The sequence below is a fragment of the Phyllopteryx taeniolatus genome, chromosome 6, assembly GCF_024500385.1.
Source record: "Phyllopteryx taeniolatus isolate TA_2022b chromosome 6, UOR_Ptae_1.2, whole genome shotgun sequence".
Taxonomy (NCBI): domain Eukaryota; kingdom Metazoa; phylum Chordata; class Actinopteri; order Syngnathiformes; family Syngnathidae; genus Phyllopteryx; species Phyllopteryx taeniolatus.
Window position 1 is genome coordinate 18,475,577 of NC_084507.1, and position 19,054 is coordinate 18,494,630.

At 41.2% G+C, this 19,054-nt stretch overlaps 1 protein-coding gene across 2 annotated transcripts; it reads right to left on the bottom strand.

Annotated features, from left to right (window-relative positions):
• Positions 1-1,299: 1,299 nt before the first annotated feature.
• Positions 1,300-17,749, bottom strand: ntd5 (ntl-dependent gene 5). 2 transcript variants are annotated; one of them, XM_061776403.1, is made up of 10 exons: positions 17,655-17,731; positions 17,483-17,553; positions 16,553-16,699; positions 15,680-15,814; positions 13,780-13,971; positions 8,367-8,493; positions 7,090-7,166; positions 5,112-5,294; positions 2,772-2,969; positions 1,300-2,667 (listed from the first exon to the last, which is right to left on the bottom strand). In XM_061776403.1, exons 2-10 carry the CDS (start codon positions 17,499-17,501, stop codon positions 2,576-2,578), a joined length of 1,170 nt encoding a protein of 389 aa, XP_061632387.1. In that variant the 5' UTR covers positions 17,502-17,553; positions 17,655-17,731; the 3' UTR covers positions 1,300-2,575. The 2 variants fall into 2 exon arrangements, with proteins under 2 accessions (XP_061632387.1, XP_061632386.1); XM_061776402.1 differs by having other exon boundaries at positions 17,483-17,749.
• Positions 17,750-19,054: the final 1,305 nt, after the last annotated feature.

Consider the following 19,054-nt stretch of genomic DNA (forward strand, 5'->3'; position numbering starts at 1 on the left):
GCATAGCATGTGTGTGATATCGGATAATGTGCTGCTCAGTGGACATTTCATTAGGTACGCACAAGACATTATGTTTGATGATCATTTCTAGGATTCGCCACTCTCTTTGGGCTTAAACTGTTGTTAAAGTAATTGAGGGGTCGAGCCCTGCTGAAAATAGCAAAAATCCGCAAGTAATTGATGCCCACCCCAAAAAAAGGTTCATAATGGCCTAAAGAAGCCACAAGATGACAACAAAGAACTACTTTTCTATCATCCATCCATTGTCTTAACCACACATCCTCACTTGGGTCGCGGGCTGCTGGAGCCTATCCCAGCTATCTTCGGGCGGGAGGCGGGCTACACCCTGAACCGGTCGCCAGCCAATCGCAGGGCACATAGAAACAAACAACCATTCGCACTCACATTCACACCTATGGGCAATTTAGAGTCATCAATCAACCTACCACGCATGTTTTTGGTATGTGGGAGGAAACCAAAGTACCCGGAGAAAACCCACGCAGGCACGGGGAGAACATGCAAACTGCACACAGGCGGGGCCGGGATTTGAACCCCCGGTCCCCAGAACTGTGAGGCAGATGTGCTAGCCAGTCTTTCACCATGCCGGCTTACGTTTCTATCAGACAACGCGATATGGCCTGTGTAATAGAAGCTTCACCCATCGCTTTAGTGAGCGGTCGTTCCAAGGTACCAAAATGCCACAACATGGCACCAAAGCACTACTTTTATATTAGACAGAATTTGGTCTCAGCGCCAGAACAGAGAATCGGCAAGTTTTACAGAGAATAGCGGAGGAAAGGTTCCAAAAACATTCATAAAAAAAATAAAAATTAGGCCTGAAAACTTTATTGATCAAAAATATTATTTCTATTTTTTTAACATTGTGCTTTTTATTTTGGAATTTGTTCTTCATAATTAACTTCATGTGTCATTTTACCATTTTGTTTTATCTTTTATCCTGCCTTTAAGTTGGGCTTTTATTAAGCTTTTCATCTTTTTGTTTTTAATCATTATTTCTAGCATATTATAGCACTATGGATTTGACTTGCATATGAATGGTGTTATATAAATTGCCTTTCCTTGTGAAGGCAGACTTTTCTCTGTTTACATTGCGTGGGTGTACCTAATGAGGTGTCCATTGGCTTTATGCATGATCATGGAGGCAAGGTGATAGCGATACATTGCAGGGTCATTACAGCATAGGTTTAGTGTACCTGCACCTTAAAGTGAAAAAAACAACAACACTTTTTTTTCATATTTGATAAAACAGTCATGATTAACTTGACGGTGATACAACAGTGCCTTGAGATACAAGTTTATTTTATTCCGTGACCACACATGTAACTTCTTAAACTTCAATTTTTCCCCATTGAAATGAATTGAAAAAGCCATTAATTCATGCCATTCATCAAAAAATGTATTGTGGAAAAGCACATTCAATAATATTGTACTTTATAAAAGCATGGAGTAATAATAAAATAATTCAATATCATGCAAAGAATTAAACAGTCAGCACATCATGATTTAATGCTTGCATTCAATTCATTGTGCTGCTCCCTTTGGTGTGCCTGCCTTGGCGACTTGGGGGTACTATAATACAGTCATACAGACACAAAGAAGAGTCAACACTACACTGTGCTTCAGTAAACTGGAATAATATTAGTCATTCTTCACAGAGGATAAAGAATATATGCCTTTGCGTATAGTGATATCTTGTCTATATGTGTTGCTCCACCGTTCATGTTCAAATATCCATTTCTTAAAGGGTTATAACTTCAACATTATTAATGCTATTCGTTAGCCTGTCTATAGTGTTTCACATTATGTCTTGGCATTAAACTAGCGGACAGTAAAGCAAAATTATGTGGTTATTTTAAATACACGACATGTAATTCTCTTTGTTTAATGTTTAGTTTGACAATAAACTTTAACTGGGAGTGGTGTTAAACAGTTTGAAGTCTCTTTTTGCAAGAATTGTTAACTATCTGCCAAACTGCTGCTTATTGTGAAGTGAACTGAGCTCAATGCCACCATACAGCGGTCGCAAGTGCAAGCAAAAAAAATAAAAAATCAGACCAACGACGGCTTTTGTCTCGGAAAAGTCAAGAGGCAGGTCACTTGTATCCCAAGGCGCCACTGTGCTTGACAAAAAAAATGATCTGTGAAAAAAAATCAGCCGTCTCTGGCCCCATCCTGTGTCTCGACTTTGATTTAGAAATCAAATCAGAAACCACTGCGCAACCAATCGGAGACAGAAGGCGTGACTTACAAAGTATCAATCATTTGTTACACAATCGCAGCCGCATTCCGTGTTATCAGTTTGAAGTTGAAACGTGGCCAGAGACGGCAGATTTTTTTTTCACAGGTCCTATTTAGCATGGACTACTCTCATGTCATAATGACTGTTTTAATACAGTAAATATGACACAAAGTGATTTTCAGAGAATGGACGAGAGGAGGGCATATGGTCTGAGCAGGGTTCGAATCAAGCACCGGGAGGCACAGATCAGGCAGTGGGGCCCGCTGAACCACAGCAACAGGAGACGTGACAGTGTGTTACGAGTGCGCGACAAGGTCAGAAGGTCTCCGCTTCGTCGGCGCTGTCGCACGCTTCAATCTGGGAGACGAGCCGGTGAGGGAAGAGTTTATACTGCAGCCAAGTGGGCTCTGCAAATCAAAGAGAGGCTCATAAATATTGCAGCAACCTCCGACTGTCAACAACCAATTCCCGAGTGCGATGAGGGAAAAAGAAAGAATGAGAGATGGCCTACCGAGGTAACAGGCGGGCGGCTGCAGCTTGCCGTCCGAGCACGTCTGTGCGGCGCTGAAGCTGCACTGCTTGTGAGGGTGTTTGCAGAAGAACGTGACGGTCTCTCCGTGAGGGACCATGGCATCTGTGATGTCAAAAGGCCACCGCTTCACGCCGTCAACCATCACGCGGCTTCTCTCGGCAGGGATGAGGCAGCGAGCTGGGGAAATCACACATTTGTTACACACGTTACACCCGGCATGTAAATATGCAGCCACCTGCCACAACATTAGGTACACTCGCACAATCTCGAGAGGAGCCAAAGGAAGAGGACGTAAATGGAATGCCCATGTTTGATTGGGACTGTCAGAGGTATTTATATATTTTTTTCATTTATTACACTTCAAATGTAAAAAAAAAAAAAGGTATTAAATATGATTATTATTTTATTTGTGGAACTGCACTGCATCACTGAGAGCAATATTTTGGTGATGTATTTTTATCATGTGATTTTCTTTAAAAGCAACAAAGACAAAAGAAAAGTTTATTATTATTATTAGCTGGGAGCTGCTCCTAATATTGTGGAAATTTATAGACAGTGAAATATCTTAATTTGAATTTAAATGAATGAATGAACGAATGAATGAAGAAATTAAGAAATAACATGATCCATCCATCCATCCATCCATCCATTTTCTAGCTTTAGCAGGGACGCCCTGACTTCCCTCTCCCCAGCCGCTTCATCCAGCTCTTCCGGGGGGAGCCAAAAGACGTAGTCTCTCGAGCGTGTCCTGGGTCGTCCCCGGGGTCTCCTCCCGGTGGAACATGCCCGGAACCTCACCAGGGAGGCGTCCGGGAGGCATCTGAATCAGATGCCCCAGCCACCTCATCTGGCTCCTGTGGAGGAGCAGCGGCTCTACTCTGAGATCCTCCCGGATGACCGAGCTTCTCACCCCAGAAATAATCTAATTTTAATCGTAATTTTTAAATATTTGCCAGATTTTCGTTTTTAATCGTCATTTTCTTTTTTTAAAAAATGTTTTATCTTGAGATTATCAGCCGGCAGCTGTTCCTTATACTTTGGTGATATATTTTCATCATGTGATTTTCTTTTAAAGCAGAAAAAAAAATGTAAATAGCTAAATTTGAATCAAAATTAATGAATGAACAAAATAATGAATTAATTAATAAATTAATTAATTAATACATTTATAGTATTTTTATTCAATTTGTACTGAATTTTAATGTATGTATGTCATTTAAAAAATCAATATTACCTTATCATTTTTTAGCTGGAAAATGTTCCTGATATTTTGGTGACTTAGCGCTAAATATGTAATGTAAATTGAAATGAATAAATGTATAAAGGAGTTTTATTATTTTAATAATATTTGTATTTAGTTTTGTAAAGATCTTTTTTAATCATGCCATTTTCCTTTTTAAATAATTATTATCTCATTATTATGATCATTACATTATTAGCTGCAAGATGCGCCTAATATTTTGGTAATCTATATTAAGCTAAATAGCTAAATTTGATGAGACCAATATTTAGCAAGACTTAAATTGATTTTTATAATAGCTAAATAATTTTAAATGAATAAATAATAATAATATCATTATAATTATTGTTATTATTATTATTATTATTTTAATATATTTTTTTAATCATCTCATTTTCTTTTTAAAATACAGTAAATGTTACCTTATCATTATTAGATGGGAACTAATATTTTGGTAAACCTATTTAGCTAAATAGATAATGCAATTTATACAATTATCGCTATTGCTTTAAATATTTTATTAAATAAATATTTGAGGGTGGGACGGTCAACTGGTTAGCACATCTGCCTCACAGTTTTGAGTATCGGGGTTCAAATCCGGCCTCGCCTGTGTGGAGTTTGCATGTTCTCCCCATGCCTGCCTGGGTTTTTCCTGGGTACTCCGGTTTCCTCCCACTTCCCAAAAACATGCATGGTAGGTTGATTGAAGACTCTAAATTGCCCGTAGGTGTGAATGGTTGTTTGTTTATATGTGCCCTGCGATTGGCTGGCGACCAGGTCAGGGTGTGCCCCGCCTCTCGCCCAAAGACAGCTGCGATAGGCTCCAGCACGTCCGTGACCCTAGTGAGGATAAGCAGTGCGGAAAATGGATGGATGGATAAAGATTTGATGCTCTAGCTTTAGTACTGTTTTCACTCATCAGTGATGTCAAATGAATCATCCACCTTTCTGAAAAGGTCAAGCAAATTGTGGCACTATGATGTCCTTTTTGATCTACTCACCGTATGGCATTGTGCTCATGTACCTAATATCGTGGCCCTTACATTACGTCATCTCATCATACTGGGTACGTCGCTCACCCCTGCAGGACGGGGGCGCCGCGCTCCAGCTGCCGTTAGCCAAACAGGTGACCTTCTGGGGTCCGTCCAGGCGGAAGTTCTTCTTGCAGAGGTAATGGATGTCAAAGCCCACCTCATACTCCGTCTTCTGGACGGCCACCACGTAGCCCTGCGCCACCTCGCGAGGTGGCTCACAGTACACTCCTGAGCCATGCAAATAAAGATTAGATTCATTCGTGGAGGAAGCCAAGGCCCAGCAAGGCCTTCTCTACTGGCCCAAACACTATCAGAAGCATTGACCTACTCTACATTTGCAACCAAAATTGGAATATTTGTTCCAATAGTAGTCAATTTGCTCCATTTATCAGCGTTTCTCTTGGCTGCACTGTTTCCATGTTTGTGGATGGTAGATTTTTTTTGGTCCTCTGGTTGGTTGGTCAAAGCAAGCCAATTTATGACACCCAATACAAGCCTTGGTAAATCATTTAATAAAGCTCACTTTTGATTAACATTGCCAGAGTGGTATTTATGTGTGTTAATATTTTTGCTAACCGAACCAAAGTAAAAATGAGTGTCACGATAAGGCAGAAGAAGCATGTGACTTCTTCCAGCCGAGCAGCAAAGAAAGGTATCGTAATGAAAAAGTTAGATTCAAATATAATGCAAAGTATTTATAGTTTACTATAATGCCTCTATGATACACATAATTGTGTTCATTACAACTACTAAGTACTTTATACAAACCATACTGTAATAACATAATTAAATAGTAAGTAAAGAACTCAAGTTTGTGCAACATGAATAATTCATTGTGCTGCTCCTTCTGGTGTGCCCACCTTGGCCACCAGGGGGGGGGCAGTATAACGCAGACATAGAGATATAGTGTACATGAAGGAGACGGTCACAACTGCTCAGCGAGCTGCAGTGATACTAGTTGTCTTTCACGAAGACTAACAAATGTATGCCTGTGAGTATTGTTATACTGTCTCACTCCATGTGTTGCTGCCATTTGTGTTCAAATATATTTTGCTTAAAGGGTTATAACAGCGCAACATTGATGCTAGTCGTTAGCCCACCTATAGCGTTTTGCTTTGTGTGTTAGCATTAATTTCGTGGACTTTCCCGAGGCAAGGTAATGCTGTTGTTTTAAATTCACAATCTGTAATTGTCTTTCTTTTACATGTCGCTTGACAGCGAAGTTCAAGTGGGAGTGGGAAGGAACATCTTGAAGACTCTTTTTTGAAGAAGTCTGCCAAAACCATCTAGCGCTCGTAGCGCAAAGTCAAGTCAAAGCGAATCGAGTGATGGCTCATATCTCGAAAAATTCATATGTAGGGTCGAAGTACCAATGGAAAATATTGTTTATTTTGAAAGTCTTTCATTAATTTAAATGTCAATTATTATTTTTAAAACATTTACTAAAACATATTTAACTTTTCTTCTATTAATAATAACAATGAATATGTTTATGTTACATACAGTAAATATGTTTAAATAATAAGGACTGTTTTGATGATTTGAAAAAAAATTGTAATTTAAACGAGATGGTGAAGAAACAAATATTGTGAATGTATTGCATTTCTACACTACAGTAGCACACACATTGTTGAAACAATGCAGCCGTAATTGTGTCAATCAAAAGTAAACACTATAAAGGCAGGTTTATTTTATTTATTTATTTATAATTTTTTTAAATACAGCACTTGTATTGGATCTCATTAGATATTGCGTTATGTATACCTAATGGTGTATTTTAATAATGAGCAGTGTCATCTTTGGCCACTAGATAGCAGTAAAGCACTGCAAGACTGACGAGTTCTTGGAGGAAATGTGAGGTCTGGAAGGCCACTTTTTCAATTATGTTGGCAAAAAAAATCTCTTACTTTGAGGATTAATTCTTGAGTCATTATGTCATCTGCTGAGAGACATTGTGTGGGGAGGGAAATGAAGGTGAAAACCAAACAAACATTGCAGGTGTGGGCATGGAGCGCTCACTTACTTTTACAGATGGGGTGTGGATACTGCCAGGTTTGATTCTCCTGACAGTAATTCTCACTGCTTCCCACTATGTCGGCCCTGCACAGGAAACGAGAGCGGCGGGCAGATGGCTCGTGAGTGACATTTAACAGTATAGACGGCGAAAGATGCTACTCTGCATGGAGGGGAAAAGATAAGCCACTGAGATGAGAAAAAAGGTGTGAATGACTCCTTTTCCGCCGCATCCCTCTCATTTCTGTCTGGCTCACAACTCCACTCATCTTGCTTGTGGATGAGTCAGTGTGAGAGGGAGTCCATTCAATAAGAGCCTGCCTGTAATCATGACCTTTTTAGCTCAATGGAGCGAGAGAATGAACCGGCCCACACCTTAATGAGGCCTCACGCAAAAAATGGAGTTTGGGGCCCTAGGTTTTAGCCAATAGTATTGATTATTGATCATTAATTTTTTTATTTCTCCTTGAGTGATCATAATGAGTATAATAAGTAAAAAAAAATACCAGGCAAAGAGCTGACTGGGTTTGATTTTCACAACACGGGATAGTGAACATCAACTGGGCCAGTGGTTCTCAAACTTATTACACCAAGTACCACCTCAAATCCTTTGTAGCTCTCCAACTAGTATCATTATAACCAACATTAAAGGACAGTCGGCCCAAGTGTTCATCAAAAACTACAGAGAGTTTTTAGTTCAAAAAATATATTTAATAGTTTTGTAAACCACTGTAACGTTATGGACAGTTCGAACATTAACACACGAGTGAGTTGAGTTGACTGCCACCATACAGTGCTCGTGTCTTGAATTTTTCCTCGCAAGTCAAAGCAAAACAATTGGCTGAACGATGACTCGGATCTCGAAACGTTTCGAAGTCAGGTTCCTCGTATCTCAAGGCAAGACTGTATGTAAAAATGTGGAAAAGCTTTAGTGAAAAATAGTTCTACAAACTATAGTAATCCAAACATTGCACTTTTTTTTACGTTACTCTGTTCTCTGCTCTTGGGGGCTCCATCGCGGTTGCCCGTGCTTAGTTGGCTTCTTAAGCCTCGGGCCGCCTTCTGATGCCCTGCCATTCATCGGACATGAACCCCTCGCTCCCAAACGCATCATCCCTCCTTCTTATTCTTATTCTTCACGCTCTGTCACTTCCTCCGCATCCACCTCCGTACCACTTCAGGTTCGCATGCAGCTGCAGCCTACACACGCTCACAGCCTAACCGCGCCCCCTCAACCCTCCACCACCATCCATCCTCCCTCCATCTTCCCTCCACCTGCTCACTCACCCTGACAGGCAGCTGTAGCGGATGGCCGTCCCCACGGCGGCGCCGCCCTCGATGGCAAGGGTGCTCGTCACCTCCTGGGGAAGGTGGCAGGTCGGGGAGGACGCAGTAGGTGCAGGGAGTTCAGCTTCTGCAGGACAGGAAGCACATCCATCAATGCGCTTGTTTAAGAACTACGATAATCCCTCGTTTATCGCAGATGGTTAGGCTCCAGAAAATCCACGAAGTAGCAACCACATATTTTTTTATGATTTATACAGTACATATTTTAAAGCTGTATGAACCTCCTCTAACTCTTAATTACCTTCCCCACATTCCTGTTAACCTCTACCATACTTTTATAAACACCCTTTAAACTCTTAAACATACATAAATGCACAGTATTACTGCACACTGTGTACATTTTATTCCTTGGAATGTGTGTGAACGAATGAATGAATTATTCTTTTGAATTTTGTACAGTTTTAATGTTTTAAGATAGGAAGCGTTAATTTTACCACCACAAATGTATTCAACTAAAAATTTCTTATTTTGATGGGGAAAATTGTCCTTTTTGCTCCACTTTTGTGACATTATAGTTTCCAAAACCACCTGTAAAATCACCTCGCCTGCAGTGTCGTACCTGAACGAATTCAATGAACGAAGGTTCATGAACTATAGTTCATATTTTGGGTGAAGGTGAACTGAACTTAGTTCATTTCTGCCTGATGAACATAATTAAGAACGTGCTCATGCTGGCGTCAAAGAACGGTTTGTGAACGAAAGTTCATTTTCATTTAGGGACTTCCAGGACAACCCCGTCTGAACAGACCATTTACGAGCCTTCATTTGTCGGCGGATAAATGCTGTATTTGGCAACCGATTCAGTGCAACCATGGCGGCCATTCATGGCAGGCAAGTCGCAGGCTCGCAGCTGCGTGAGAACGCGAGGTGCATTGAGGGATACTGCGTAAATGGGAGTGAATATGTTCTTTGGTGGTTCTTTTGTAATACAGTGCATAATTGTAAAATTGATTACTAGGAACATAAATTTTTGTATCAGAATGACTGAGTTAGACCTCAAAATGAAATAAATTCATAGTTATCAATGTCCTTTCACCATCATTCCTGTCATAATGTGTAGCAAATTTTTTTGTTTGCATATTAAGGTGCAAAAAAGTCCTGTTTTTGTTTTATTTCCTCATTTTAAAACTCACCATTCAAGCAACAAGTTTTTCCTCATGTTTTTGAGAATGTAGGATGAAAGCTGCAGCCGGTTACTAGTGTGAACTGAATGGGTGGAAACAATAGGGAAATGAAATGCCAGTATCCATCCATCCATCCATTTTCTGAGCCGCTTCTCCTCACGAGGGTCGCGGGCGTGCTGGAGCCTATCCCAGCTGTCATCGGGCAGGAGGCGGGGTACACCCTGAACTGGTTGCCAGCCAAATGCAGAGCACATGCAAACAAACAAGCAGTCGCACTCACAGTCACACCTACGGGCAATTTTTTTAGAGTCTCCAATTAATGCATGTTTTTGGGATGTGGGAGGAAACCGGAGTGCCCGGAGAAAACCCACGCAGGCACGGGGAGAACATGCAAACTCCACACAGGCGGGGCCGGGGATTGAACCCGCGTCCTCAGAACTGTGAGGCTGACGCTCTAACCAGTCGCCCACCGTGCCGCCTGAAATGCCAGTATTTTGAGGGTAATAGCCTGTCAGCAACATAGTTATAAAAAAAAAAAAAAAAAAAAAAAAAAAAAAAAGAACTATGAACTAGTTGATGTTTGGAATGGTGAACTGAACTTTGAACTAAATCGCTTGGAAAATGAACTTTCCCAGCACTGCTTGTCTTAAAATGTAATGTTCATGCTCTGACATGAACAACCTGAAAGTGAGTTACCAAATGTATAAATTAACCACACAATTTAAATTTAAGAAGAAGAAAAAATGACGGTCAGGGACATATTGTGTGGTGCACAATATGTTTGACTTTAGTGCTGAAACACTCGACAGGCTTTGGATGTCGATGAGGCTGAAGCACTTCGAGTGCGCACGACGGACAAGAAGCGAGGTCAGCGGTCGCGCAGTAATGGAGGGTTGTGTTCTATTTAGGCTGCCGTCGCCGTTTTTAGGTAACGCATAAGAGCACCTTCTCCACAACGGCGTCATTGTATAAGAGCTCAGCGCTGTGTTGGCTCCTGAATAAGTTTTGAGTGCAAATAAAAATATCAAGAGCCTGTGCAGGTTGCTAAGGGGGAGCGCCATCAAACGCCGGGCTTGCCTGAGGGGCGGGGGGGGGGGGCCTTCTTTTGCTGTAAGAATGTAAAGGCACCTATGAGTGAGGGTGGTTGGCTGTGGATGAGAGCCAGGAGCTCAGTTCACTGCTGCCTCCCACACACGCTGCAGCACCAAAGTGCAATGAAGCAGGTGGATAATCGCAGTCATCTTTAAAGCGACATTAGGCATCAACCGCTGCAATCAATACACTGAGAGTAAAGGATACAAAAAAGTCAGAGGTGGTACAAGTAGAAGTATCTGGAGAAGTACAGATACTTGGTCAGAGGTCGCAAAAGTACTCATACAAATTGTATGCCAAGGATAAGTTTTATTTTCATTACCATTTCCAAGAAAAAAAAAAAATGAAGATGACATGCAATTTGCTTTTTTTTAAATGTTGTACTCCATATGCAAGTAAATTGTCCACATTTTATTCCTCAAAAATCTGAGGTGACACACCACATACGTATATATCTACCTTACTGAATAGATTGCATTTGAATCAATATCAAATCCAATCCAACTTAAAGAATCGAAATCAAATTGAATCGCAACGTAAAGGATCGAAATTGAATCGCGTTGCGAGGTTCTTAAAACAAGCCCATCTCTAGTAACAAAGTATTTGTACTCAGTTACTTCCCACCACTGAATATAGTGAGCATGGTTGTCAAACTAAACTCCCCCCCCCCACACACACACACCCCACCCCCCACCCCCAGCCTCACTCCCGCTTTTGGCTGCCATTGTCGAGCGAGCCCTGATCAGAGGCCTCTCGCATGGAAAGGGATGAGAGGGAGAAAAAGATGAGAGGGGTGCTGAGAAGAGAAAGGCCTCAAGCAGCATGACCAGCACAGCTCTCTCTTTCTCTCTTTCTGACTCTGTGGACTGTGATGGGCCACCGCCCACACACACACATACAGAAAAAAATGTACCGCTCTCTACAATGTACACACATCCACACTCACATCTCTGTGTGCCACTTTGACAGTGATCGGCCGCCCACAGCCTCTCAGCAGGCAGGAAGGCGCTCCAACACACACACACACAGCCACACACACACACACACAGCCGCGCGCACACACGCAAGCAGTTGCAAAGCGGCGCTCTCACACGTTTAAAAACCCACCTACCTTCTGGCCGTCTCTCAGCAGCACGGCTACTCAACACCGCACAGAGCTGACAATGGTATCCTCATTTCACATTACACGGCCTTCCAATGGGTAGAAAAGATTTCCAGAGTGTGCGCGTTCATAATGCATCAACCTTTAAAGCGTGTTTTTTTTTTTTTTTATGAGAGCTGGCAGGCTGGCAAGAGAAATAAGTATAAATTCTTTGTAGGTGTTTATGCTGCGAGTAAGTGCACGTGACTAGTGGGATTTTATTTGTGAATTCAACATTAACACGTGTTACGTATTTTGAACAACATTCATTCAAGGTGACATGTTGGTTGAGTGGTTAGTAGGTCTGCCTCGCAATCTAGGGTTCTGTGCTCGAATCTGTGATTTAGGATGTTCTGCTTGGGTTTTTTCTGACTTCCTATGTTCCAAAAACATGCATGTTAGGTTCATTGAGGACTCACAATTGTCCATAGATGTGAACTTGAGTATGACTGATTCATCTATATGTGCCCTACAAGTGACTGGCGACCAGTCCAGGGTGTACCCAGCCTCTCACTCAAAGTCAGCTGGGATAGGCTTCAGCTCCAACTGTGTGCTCTCTTCTTTTCATAGCGTTAATCTTGGCTGCATTGCTTCTCGTTTATGTCTGCGGATGTCAGATTTTTTTGTCCAATCGTATTTTAGCATCTATGTGTTGCCATGTCAATGTAATCTGCCCAGGGCCAACCGAATCAGTGGTACTCATCTCAACTAACCGATCTAACTTCAATTTTATTCGCAACTGGACTGTTTCTTGAACCAATCTTATTTATAATTCATTCTCATAAATGTCAGCATTTTTCCGTCCTCTGATTGGTTGGTCAGAGCAAAACTTGTTCGAGCCAACTTCGGCAAGCAAAATACATCTCTGTAGCGAACTGCATATAATGTTATGTTTTGGCATGTTAGATAGATATTGATTCGGAACTGCTCCAGATGGTGGACGTGTTTTTGTATAGGATTAATGGTTTCTATCGTGATAGGTATTAATTAAGTGGTGGATTAAGTCGAGTAGGCGCCCACTGAAGTCCCAGGTACCAAATACTCTAGTATAACATTTGTAATATTTTTCAAAGTAGGTAAATACGGTAACCGCACAACCTCTCATTATGACTACAAACCTCTGTGACAACATCAATCAAAAGTGAGCAGTAATATCTTTAAATTAAAATATGACACAGCTCTAGTATTTGGAATCCTTATTAGATTGTGCAAGGGTACATGTTTCTAATTAATGTGCAAGGCTAACTGCAAAATATTTTTTCCAGCAGCGCAGCTGTGGTCGCTATGGTGACAAGGAAGCCTGTCAAACACAATGGCATTCATTCTGGAGTATTTGTCTGGCTATTTTAGAGCTACCTTGAGCCTTTGGACACATGGCGGTGTCTGCTTGATGAAACGTGATTTTGGGCTGTTATTACTCTATGATGCCTTGACCTAAGAGTTTAATTCGTTCCGTAACCAAGCTCGGAGCTTCATTTAATCATGTAGAAAATCAATTTTCACCATTGAAAGAACTGAAATGCCATTAATCCATTCCAGACATCCCAAAACCACAAATTGTTTTAGTTTTTTTTTTTTAAACAAAGAAGTACAGCACCGTGTTGTATAAAAGCATAATCAAATATAATAAAAGACATTGTGAAGAAATTAACTTGTTTAGGGCTTCAACTAACGATTATTTTAATAATTGATGAATTTGTGGATTTCTTTTGTCAAATTAATCGAGGGATCAGATAAAATAACAACAAGACATTATTTCAAATTGACAGTGCAGAAAATGCACAAACATAAAAGGATTACGATTCAGTTATCGGTTTGGTCCATAACGTCAGAAAATAGGCAAAAATGTTGATCATTGTTTTCCAAAATAACAGTACTTTAATTGCTCCATTTTTGTGGGGGGGGGGGGAAGCCTTGTCTGACTATAACTCGAAAAACTCCTATGAAACTCCCCCTTTCCATGTGGTGTAAAATGACAGCACAAGTCTTCACCCACCTGTGCAGATGGGCTCATCCCCGCTCCACTGACGGTCACCTTGACAACGGCGAATGGTGGCATCCATGCCGCTGGGTAACGCAAACCCCGGCTTGCATCGCACCTCCAGCAGGGCGGAGAAGGAGTGCGTGGGAGAAAGGAGGCGAGCCACAGCGTCTTCCCTGGGGGGCAGCGGCCAGGGACACGTACGACCTGAAGGAACGACACATAAGGGGGAGACGGTGGTGGGTGGCGAGGTCTTGCATTGACATACATTTACAACCTAAATCACAGGTGTCAAAATCAAGGCCAAATCTGGCCCACCGCGCCATTTTATGTGGCCCGTAAAGGCAAATCATATGCGTCGACTTCATGTTCCTTGCTAAAATACCAACATTGGTGTCTGCACTTTTAATAACATTGAGAAAATATGTTGTTACCAATCCGCCATTTAAAATAAATGTAATAATAGTTTAGCTTTTTTTTTTTTTTTTTTTTACTGGTTTCTGATTTAAAACTAGTTATTGTATTCTGTATGTAATAATATGAGGCAATCATACATTTACTGTATATGGGTTCACAATCATAACAGCCCTCCGTGGGAAACCTTAACGACCATGTGGCCCGTGACAAAAATGAATTGGACACAACTGAACATTTGAATATTCATCCCATGAGATTGAATTGATTTGTTTGATTTGAAGGGAGGTCTTCTATTTGTGTTAGGTGGACTAATTTAATCATTGGGGCACACCGCTATTAGAGATTCAGCCACTATTTATACAAGGAAAATGTGGGCAGAGCGTACATTGTGAGGTGCCAAAATATAGGCTGAAAAATGACCAAAAATAGCAATTATTTCTCACACCTGCAACTCTCACACTCCCACAAAACTCACACACACAACAAAAAAACTCTCCTGCGCACCAAAAAAAAATAAATCACATTTTCTCCTCACACACTCAAAAACTGTCACAGTCACTAAACACTCCCACACACCACCCAAAAAAAATCAAGATGACCATAAAAAAAAAACCTCTCACTCTTCAGAAAAACTCTCGCTCGCAATTAAAAAAAACTGTCAGATTCATTCAAAACTTTCACACGCACTAAAAAATTCACACACATACACTTAAAAAACTCTCATGCACAGAACAAACACACACAACAAAAAACCTCATGTGCCAAAAAACTCTCACACATGGATCTAAAAATCTAACACACACCAAAACACTCTCACACCCACAAAAAAGAATGTTTCACACACACCAGAAACACTCACACTCGCACCCAAAAAATCTAACATTCACCCAAAAAACTCATAACGCATATACCTCTCACACATAGTGAAAAAAAGCTATCTTATTCACCACAAATCATCTGACTAAAACCAAGAAGCCTCACTCAGTGAGGAAAAAAAAACAATATTTTTTTTCCGTGCAGACTTTTTTTTTTATGTGAAAGTCAACAATTGCTTGTGTGTAAGAAAGCTCCAAAGTGTAAACGGAAGCCATCTCAAGTCTCAAATGTTGATTGGCTCATGTAATGTAGTCCCTTATTGGATTTTTTTGGGGTGCTTGTGACAGTATTTTGTGTGTGGGTGAAGACTAAATGTTATTTTAGGCCTATAAGACACCTCATAGTATATTGTAACCCGATAGACCTCTCAAGTCTTCAATCAGGAGTCATCATCGAAATCAGCAAGCAGCCACACTTTATCATTATACTGCCTCCTGATGTGGTATGCTTTGGATGACGAGCTGTTCCTTTCCTTTGCCACACTTTTCTCTCGCCATCATTCTGACACAAGTCGAAGACTGCCGCAAATGTGTTGACACAGCTGTGAGTAAACACAATGATGACTGGGGTTCGACACACACACACACACACACACGCGCACACAGAGATACAAAGAACCTACCTGGAGCTACACAGCTGAGACCACATTGTCCATCGCACAGACACTGACGCTTGTTGCCGCAGTCTTGGTCAGCTTTGCATGGACGTGGACACGTCCTCCTTCTCTCGTCCCCCACGAGTCTCTTTGGGCACGACTCTGTTGGGTAATGCACAAACAGACACACACACACACACACACAAACACGTGCTCGCGCACTGATAAATTTCCTGGCATGTGGCCCTTTGTTTTTCCACTCTGCATTCATGCCCCCCTTGTAAAAACAGCAAACATCTAAAGGGCCACAATAAGATTTTGTTGGCCTGTTCTGCTTTGTCGTGTGTTTGACAAGAGAGAAAATCCAGTGTGGGTGGGCCGGGGAAAATATTTGCCACCCAGGTTGTCTTTTGAGTGTTTAGATCAGGGGTGGGCAAAGTATGGCCTGGGAACCACCAAAAATGTACGTCATCAAGAGAGTTGTCGAATTTGTAGCAGCCTGTTTTTTTTTTATTCTAAAATTGCTAAGTTCAATGTATGCATTATTTTGTTGCGTATGCTCAATATTTTTAAATAAATCAATTATAAATAATGAAAATAAATAAATATTTGCCAGGTAGCATAAATATTTTTGTATTATCTTTAAATTGTAGTATATTTTACTTAAGCAAGCAAAATTAAGATATTTGAAAACATTTTTAAAAAATTAAAATAAAAGAATAAAGATATGATTAAAAGAACATACGGATGAATACAGTTAGAATTACCTTAAAGAGCACCCATGAACATTTTGTGTTTTTTATATTTTAAACTGCCTCCATCCAGCATATCAGTGTTTCATTTTTGCTACCATGCTGTTCAACAAATGCAAGTGCAAATATGATGCATGTCTTACTGTACCTGTACTAGTCTGCGGGGTCACGGTCCCAGTCAGGGCCCACGTCAGGGACAGGAGCAGCAGTGCACGGTTCATCCTTCCAGTCAGGCCTGCGACCATCTGAGGGTGGGACATGCCCACAATCGGCCTTTGGAAGGAACAGGGGAGGGCTTGTGGGGCGTGGGAGGGTGGGCAAAGAGTGGGAGGGGTGGATGGGGGTTATCAACCCAAAGAGGAGGCATGTTTTGGAAGGGAGGGAGAGATGTAACACATCTGGTCTGCGGTGAGCAGGAGAGAAAGCAAAAATTCCAGTCGGAAGGACCTTTCACCCATTTCAGGAGGGATGATGAATAAAAGTCAATTCAAATTAAATTAAACTTTTTTTTTATGCCTGCGTGGGTTTTCTCCAGGTACTCCGGTTTCCTCCCACATCCCAAAAACATGCATTAATTGGAGACTCTAAATTGCCCGTAGGCATGACTGTGAGTGTGAATGGTTGTTTATTTGTATGTGCCCTGCGATTGGCTGGCAACCAGTTCAGGGTGTACCCCGCCTCCTGCCCGATGACAGCTGGGATAGGCTCCAGCACGCCCGCGACCCGAGTGAGGAGAAGCGGCTCAGAAAATGGATGGATAATTAAATTACATTTAATATATATTTATTTTTGTTTCATAAATACAATTAAACTAAATGTATATTTTTTTTAAATGACATCCATTTGCTCTAGCGCTTGTCCTCATTGAGGCCGGGACACACACACAGCCGACGTTAACCGACAGGCCGACAGTCGACAACACTCGACGCCCAACGAGCACGTACATGTAGGCATGGGCATGAAACAGATTCTGACGGTATGATCATCGTGAGCAGTACTGTTGTGGTTTCACGGTATCAAGGTATTGATTGATATTACAGCTCTAAAATGTATTCTTTTAAAATATTTAGGTAATTAACCAGTGGTTGGTGGTGCATTTTGGATGTGGGCCTTCGCTGAGCAGTCCCCCGCCCTCCGTTGACAAATGTACTTCGATAGGAAAAAAGTCGCATCAGCAAAACCACATTCCTGAATCTGAGATTGGACTTCCCGACGGACCCTCCTCTCCAGCGCCCCTGAATAGACCTTACCAGGGAGGCTTAGGAGTGTGATCCCCCTGGAGTTGGAACACACCCTCCAGTCCCCCTTCTTAAAAAGAGGGACCACCACCCCAGTGCCAATCCAGAGGCACTGTCCGCAAGCACGTGGAGAACATGAACATAAATGAACCTTGAATGTTCAAAACAAATGAGTTGGGAAAGAGAGCATATTTGGACAGTTGAGTCATCAGGACAAGAGGTGACATAAAACAGTTTGACTCATTTCGCTGCGTGGTAATTAGGTCCAGGTTATTTGGATGGCTATTTTGCCTTTATACACCAACACAGTGGATTTGAAATAAAGCAATTCATCTTTAATTAAAGAGGCTAACCCACAACCCACCCTCGCAAAAAAAAAAAAAAAAAGGGGGGGGGGGGTAAAAAAACACCAACCAGGTGCACACCACTGGTACCACTCATGCACATGACAGCGAGATTAGACTTTGCCAGAAAACTTTTAAATATAAACCTCCCATCCCGTGGAATCACATTACAGGTGAAACCAAGGTCGGGAAGAAGAAAGTACGGAGAAGGGGAGGAGCAGTTCATGATCCAAACCATACCACATCATGCGAGATTCGTCGTGACTGCAGTGTTATGACCTGGACATGCTGAGTGATGTTGTCGCTACTAAGTTATAAGATGAATTGTGACATGCACAGGGCTATACGCTCGGCTCACATTCAACCCCATGCTACTAAACTGACGGAGCAGCGATTATTTTATACTTTTTACACCAAGTACAACAGAAAAAAATACTTAGCCCTCCAAGTACTACCATTATGACTAACATTAAAATACAGTAGCGTACTTGCTAGTAGGCCGAAGTGTTCATCGAGAACGAGACAAAGGTTATATTCCTAAAAAGAGCATTCCTTTAACATCATGCACAATTAGAATATTAACAATGCTCTTGCATATATAAAAAAAATAAAAAATGTGTAAATGTAAACGATGACAAAAAGTTAAAATTTTTTTTTTTACCTAAATAAAGGTTTAAAAACAAACAGTGCTTAAAGATTGAACACAAACGTAATCAACTTAAAAGTGAAATACAACTGAACTGTATTTAGGCAGTGATTCTTTTGCATACCACTAAATCATCAAATCATGTCCAGAACATTCAGAATTTAGCAGCGTCCGTCGACTCCACACTTCAGGCCCCCATTGACTGGAAAGGATTTTCATCAAAATATTAATAGTGACGTATATACTCTACTTACAATTATGTCAATTCTTTTGAGCCCTTTAAAAGGGGAGGTACCCCACATCAAATTGCTGAAATGATGGCAATCTTGAAACTTGGAAACTGTACATGCCACAAATCTGTGTATTTTTTATAGGATAGTGGTAAGTGTTCATGAGGGAGTTGGAAAGAATCCCGAGAACTG

Bases quoted from the DNA above. Each gene is read 5' to 3' on its own strand.
- ntd5 (XM_061776402.1), bottom strand. From the start codon at position 17,576: ATGCGACTTTTTTCCTATCGAAGTACATTTGTCAACGGAGGGCGGGGG. The intron at 16,700-17,482 runs TTAATTACCTAA...ACGCCCCACAAG, and splicing joins AATGCACCACCAACCACTGG to CCCTCCCCTGTTCCTTCCAA. The intron at 13,972-15,679 runs GTAGGTTCTTTG...TCGTTCCTTCAG, and splicing joins TCTCAGCTGTGTAGCTCCAG to GTCGTACGTGTCCCTGGCCG.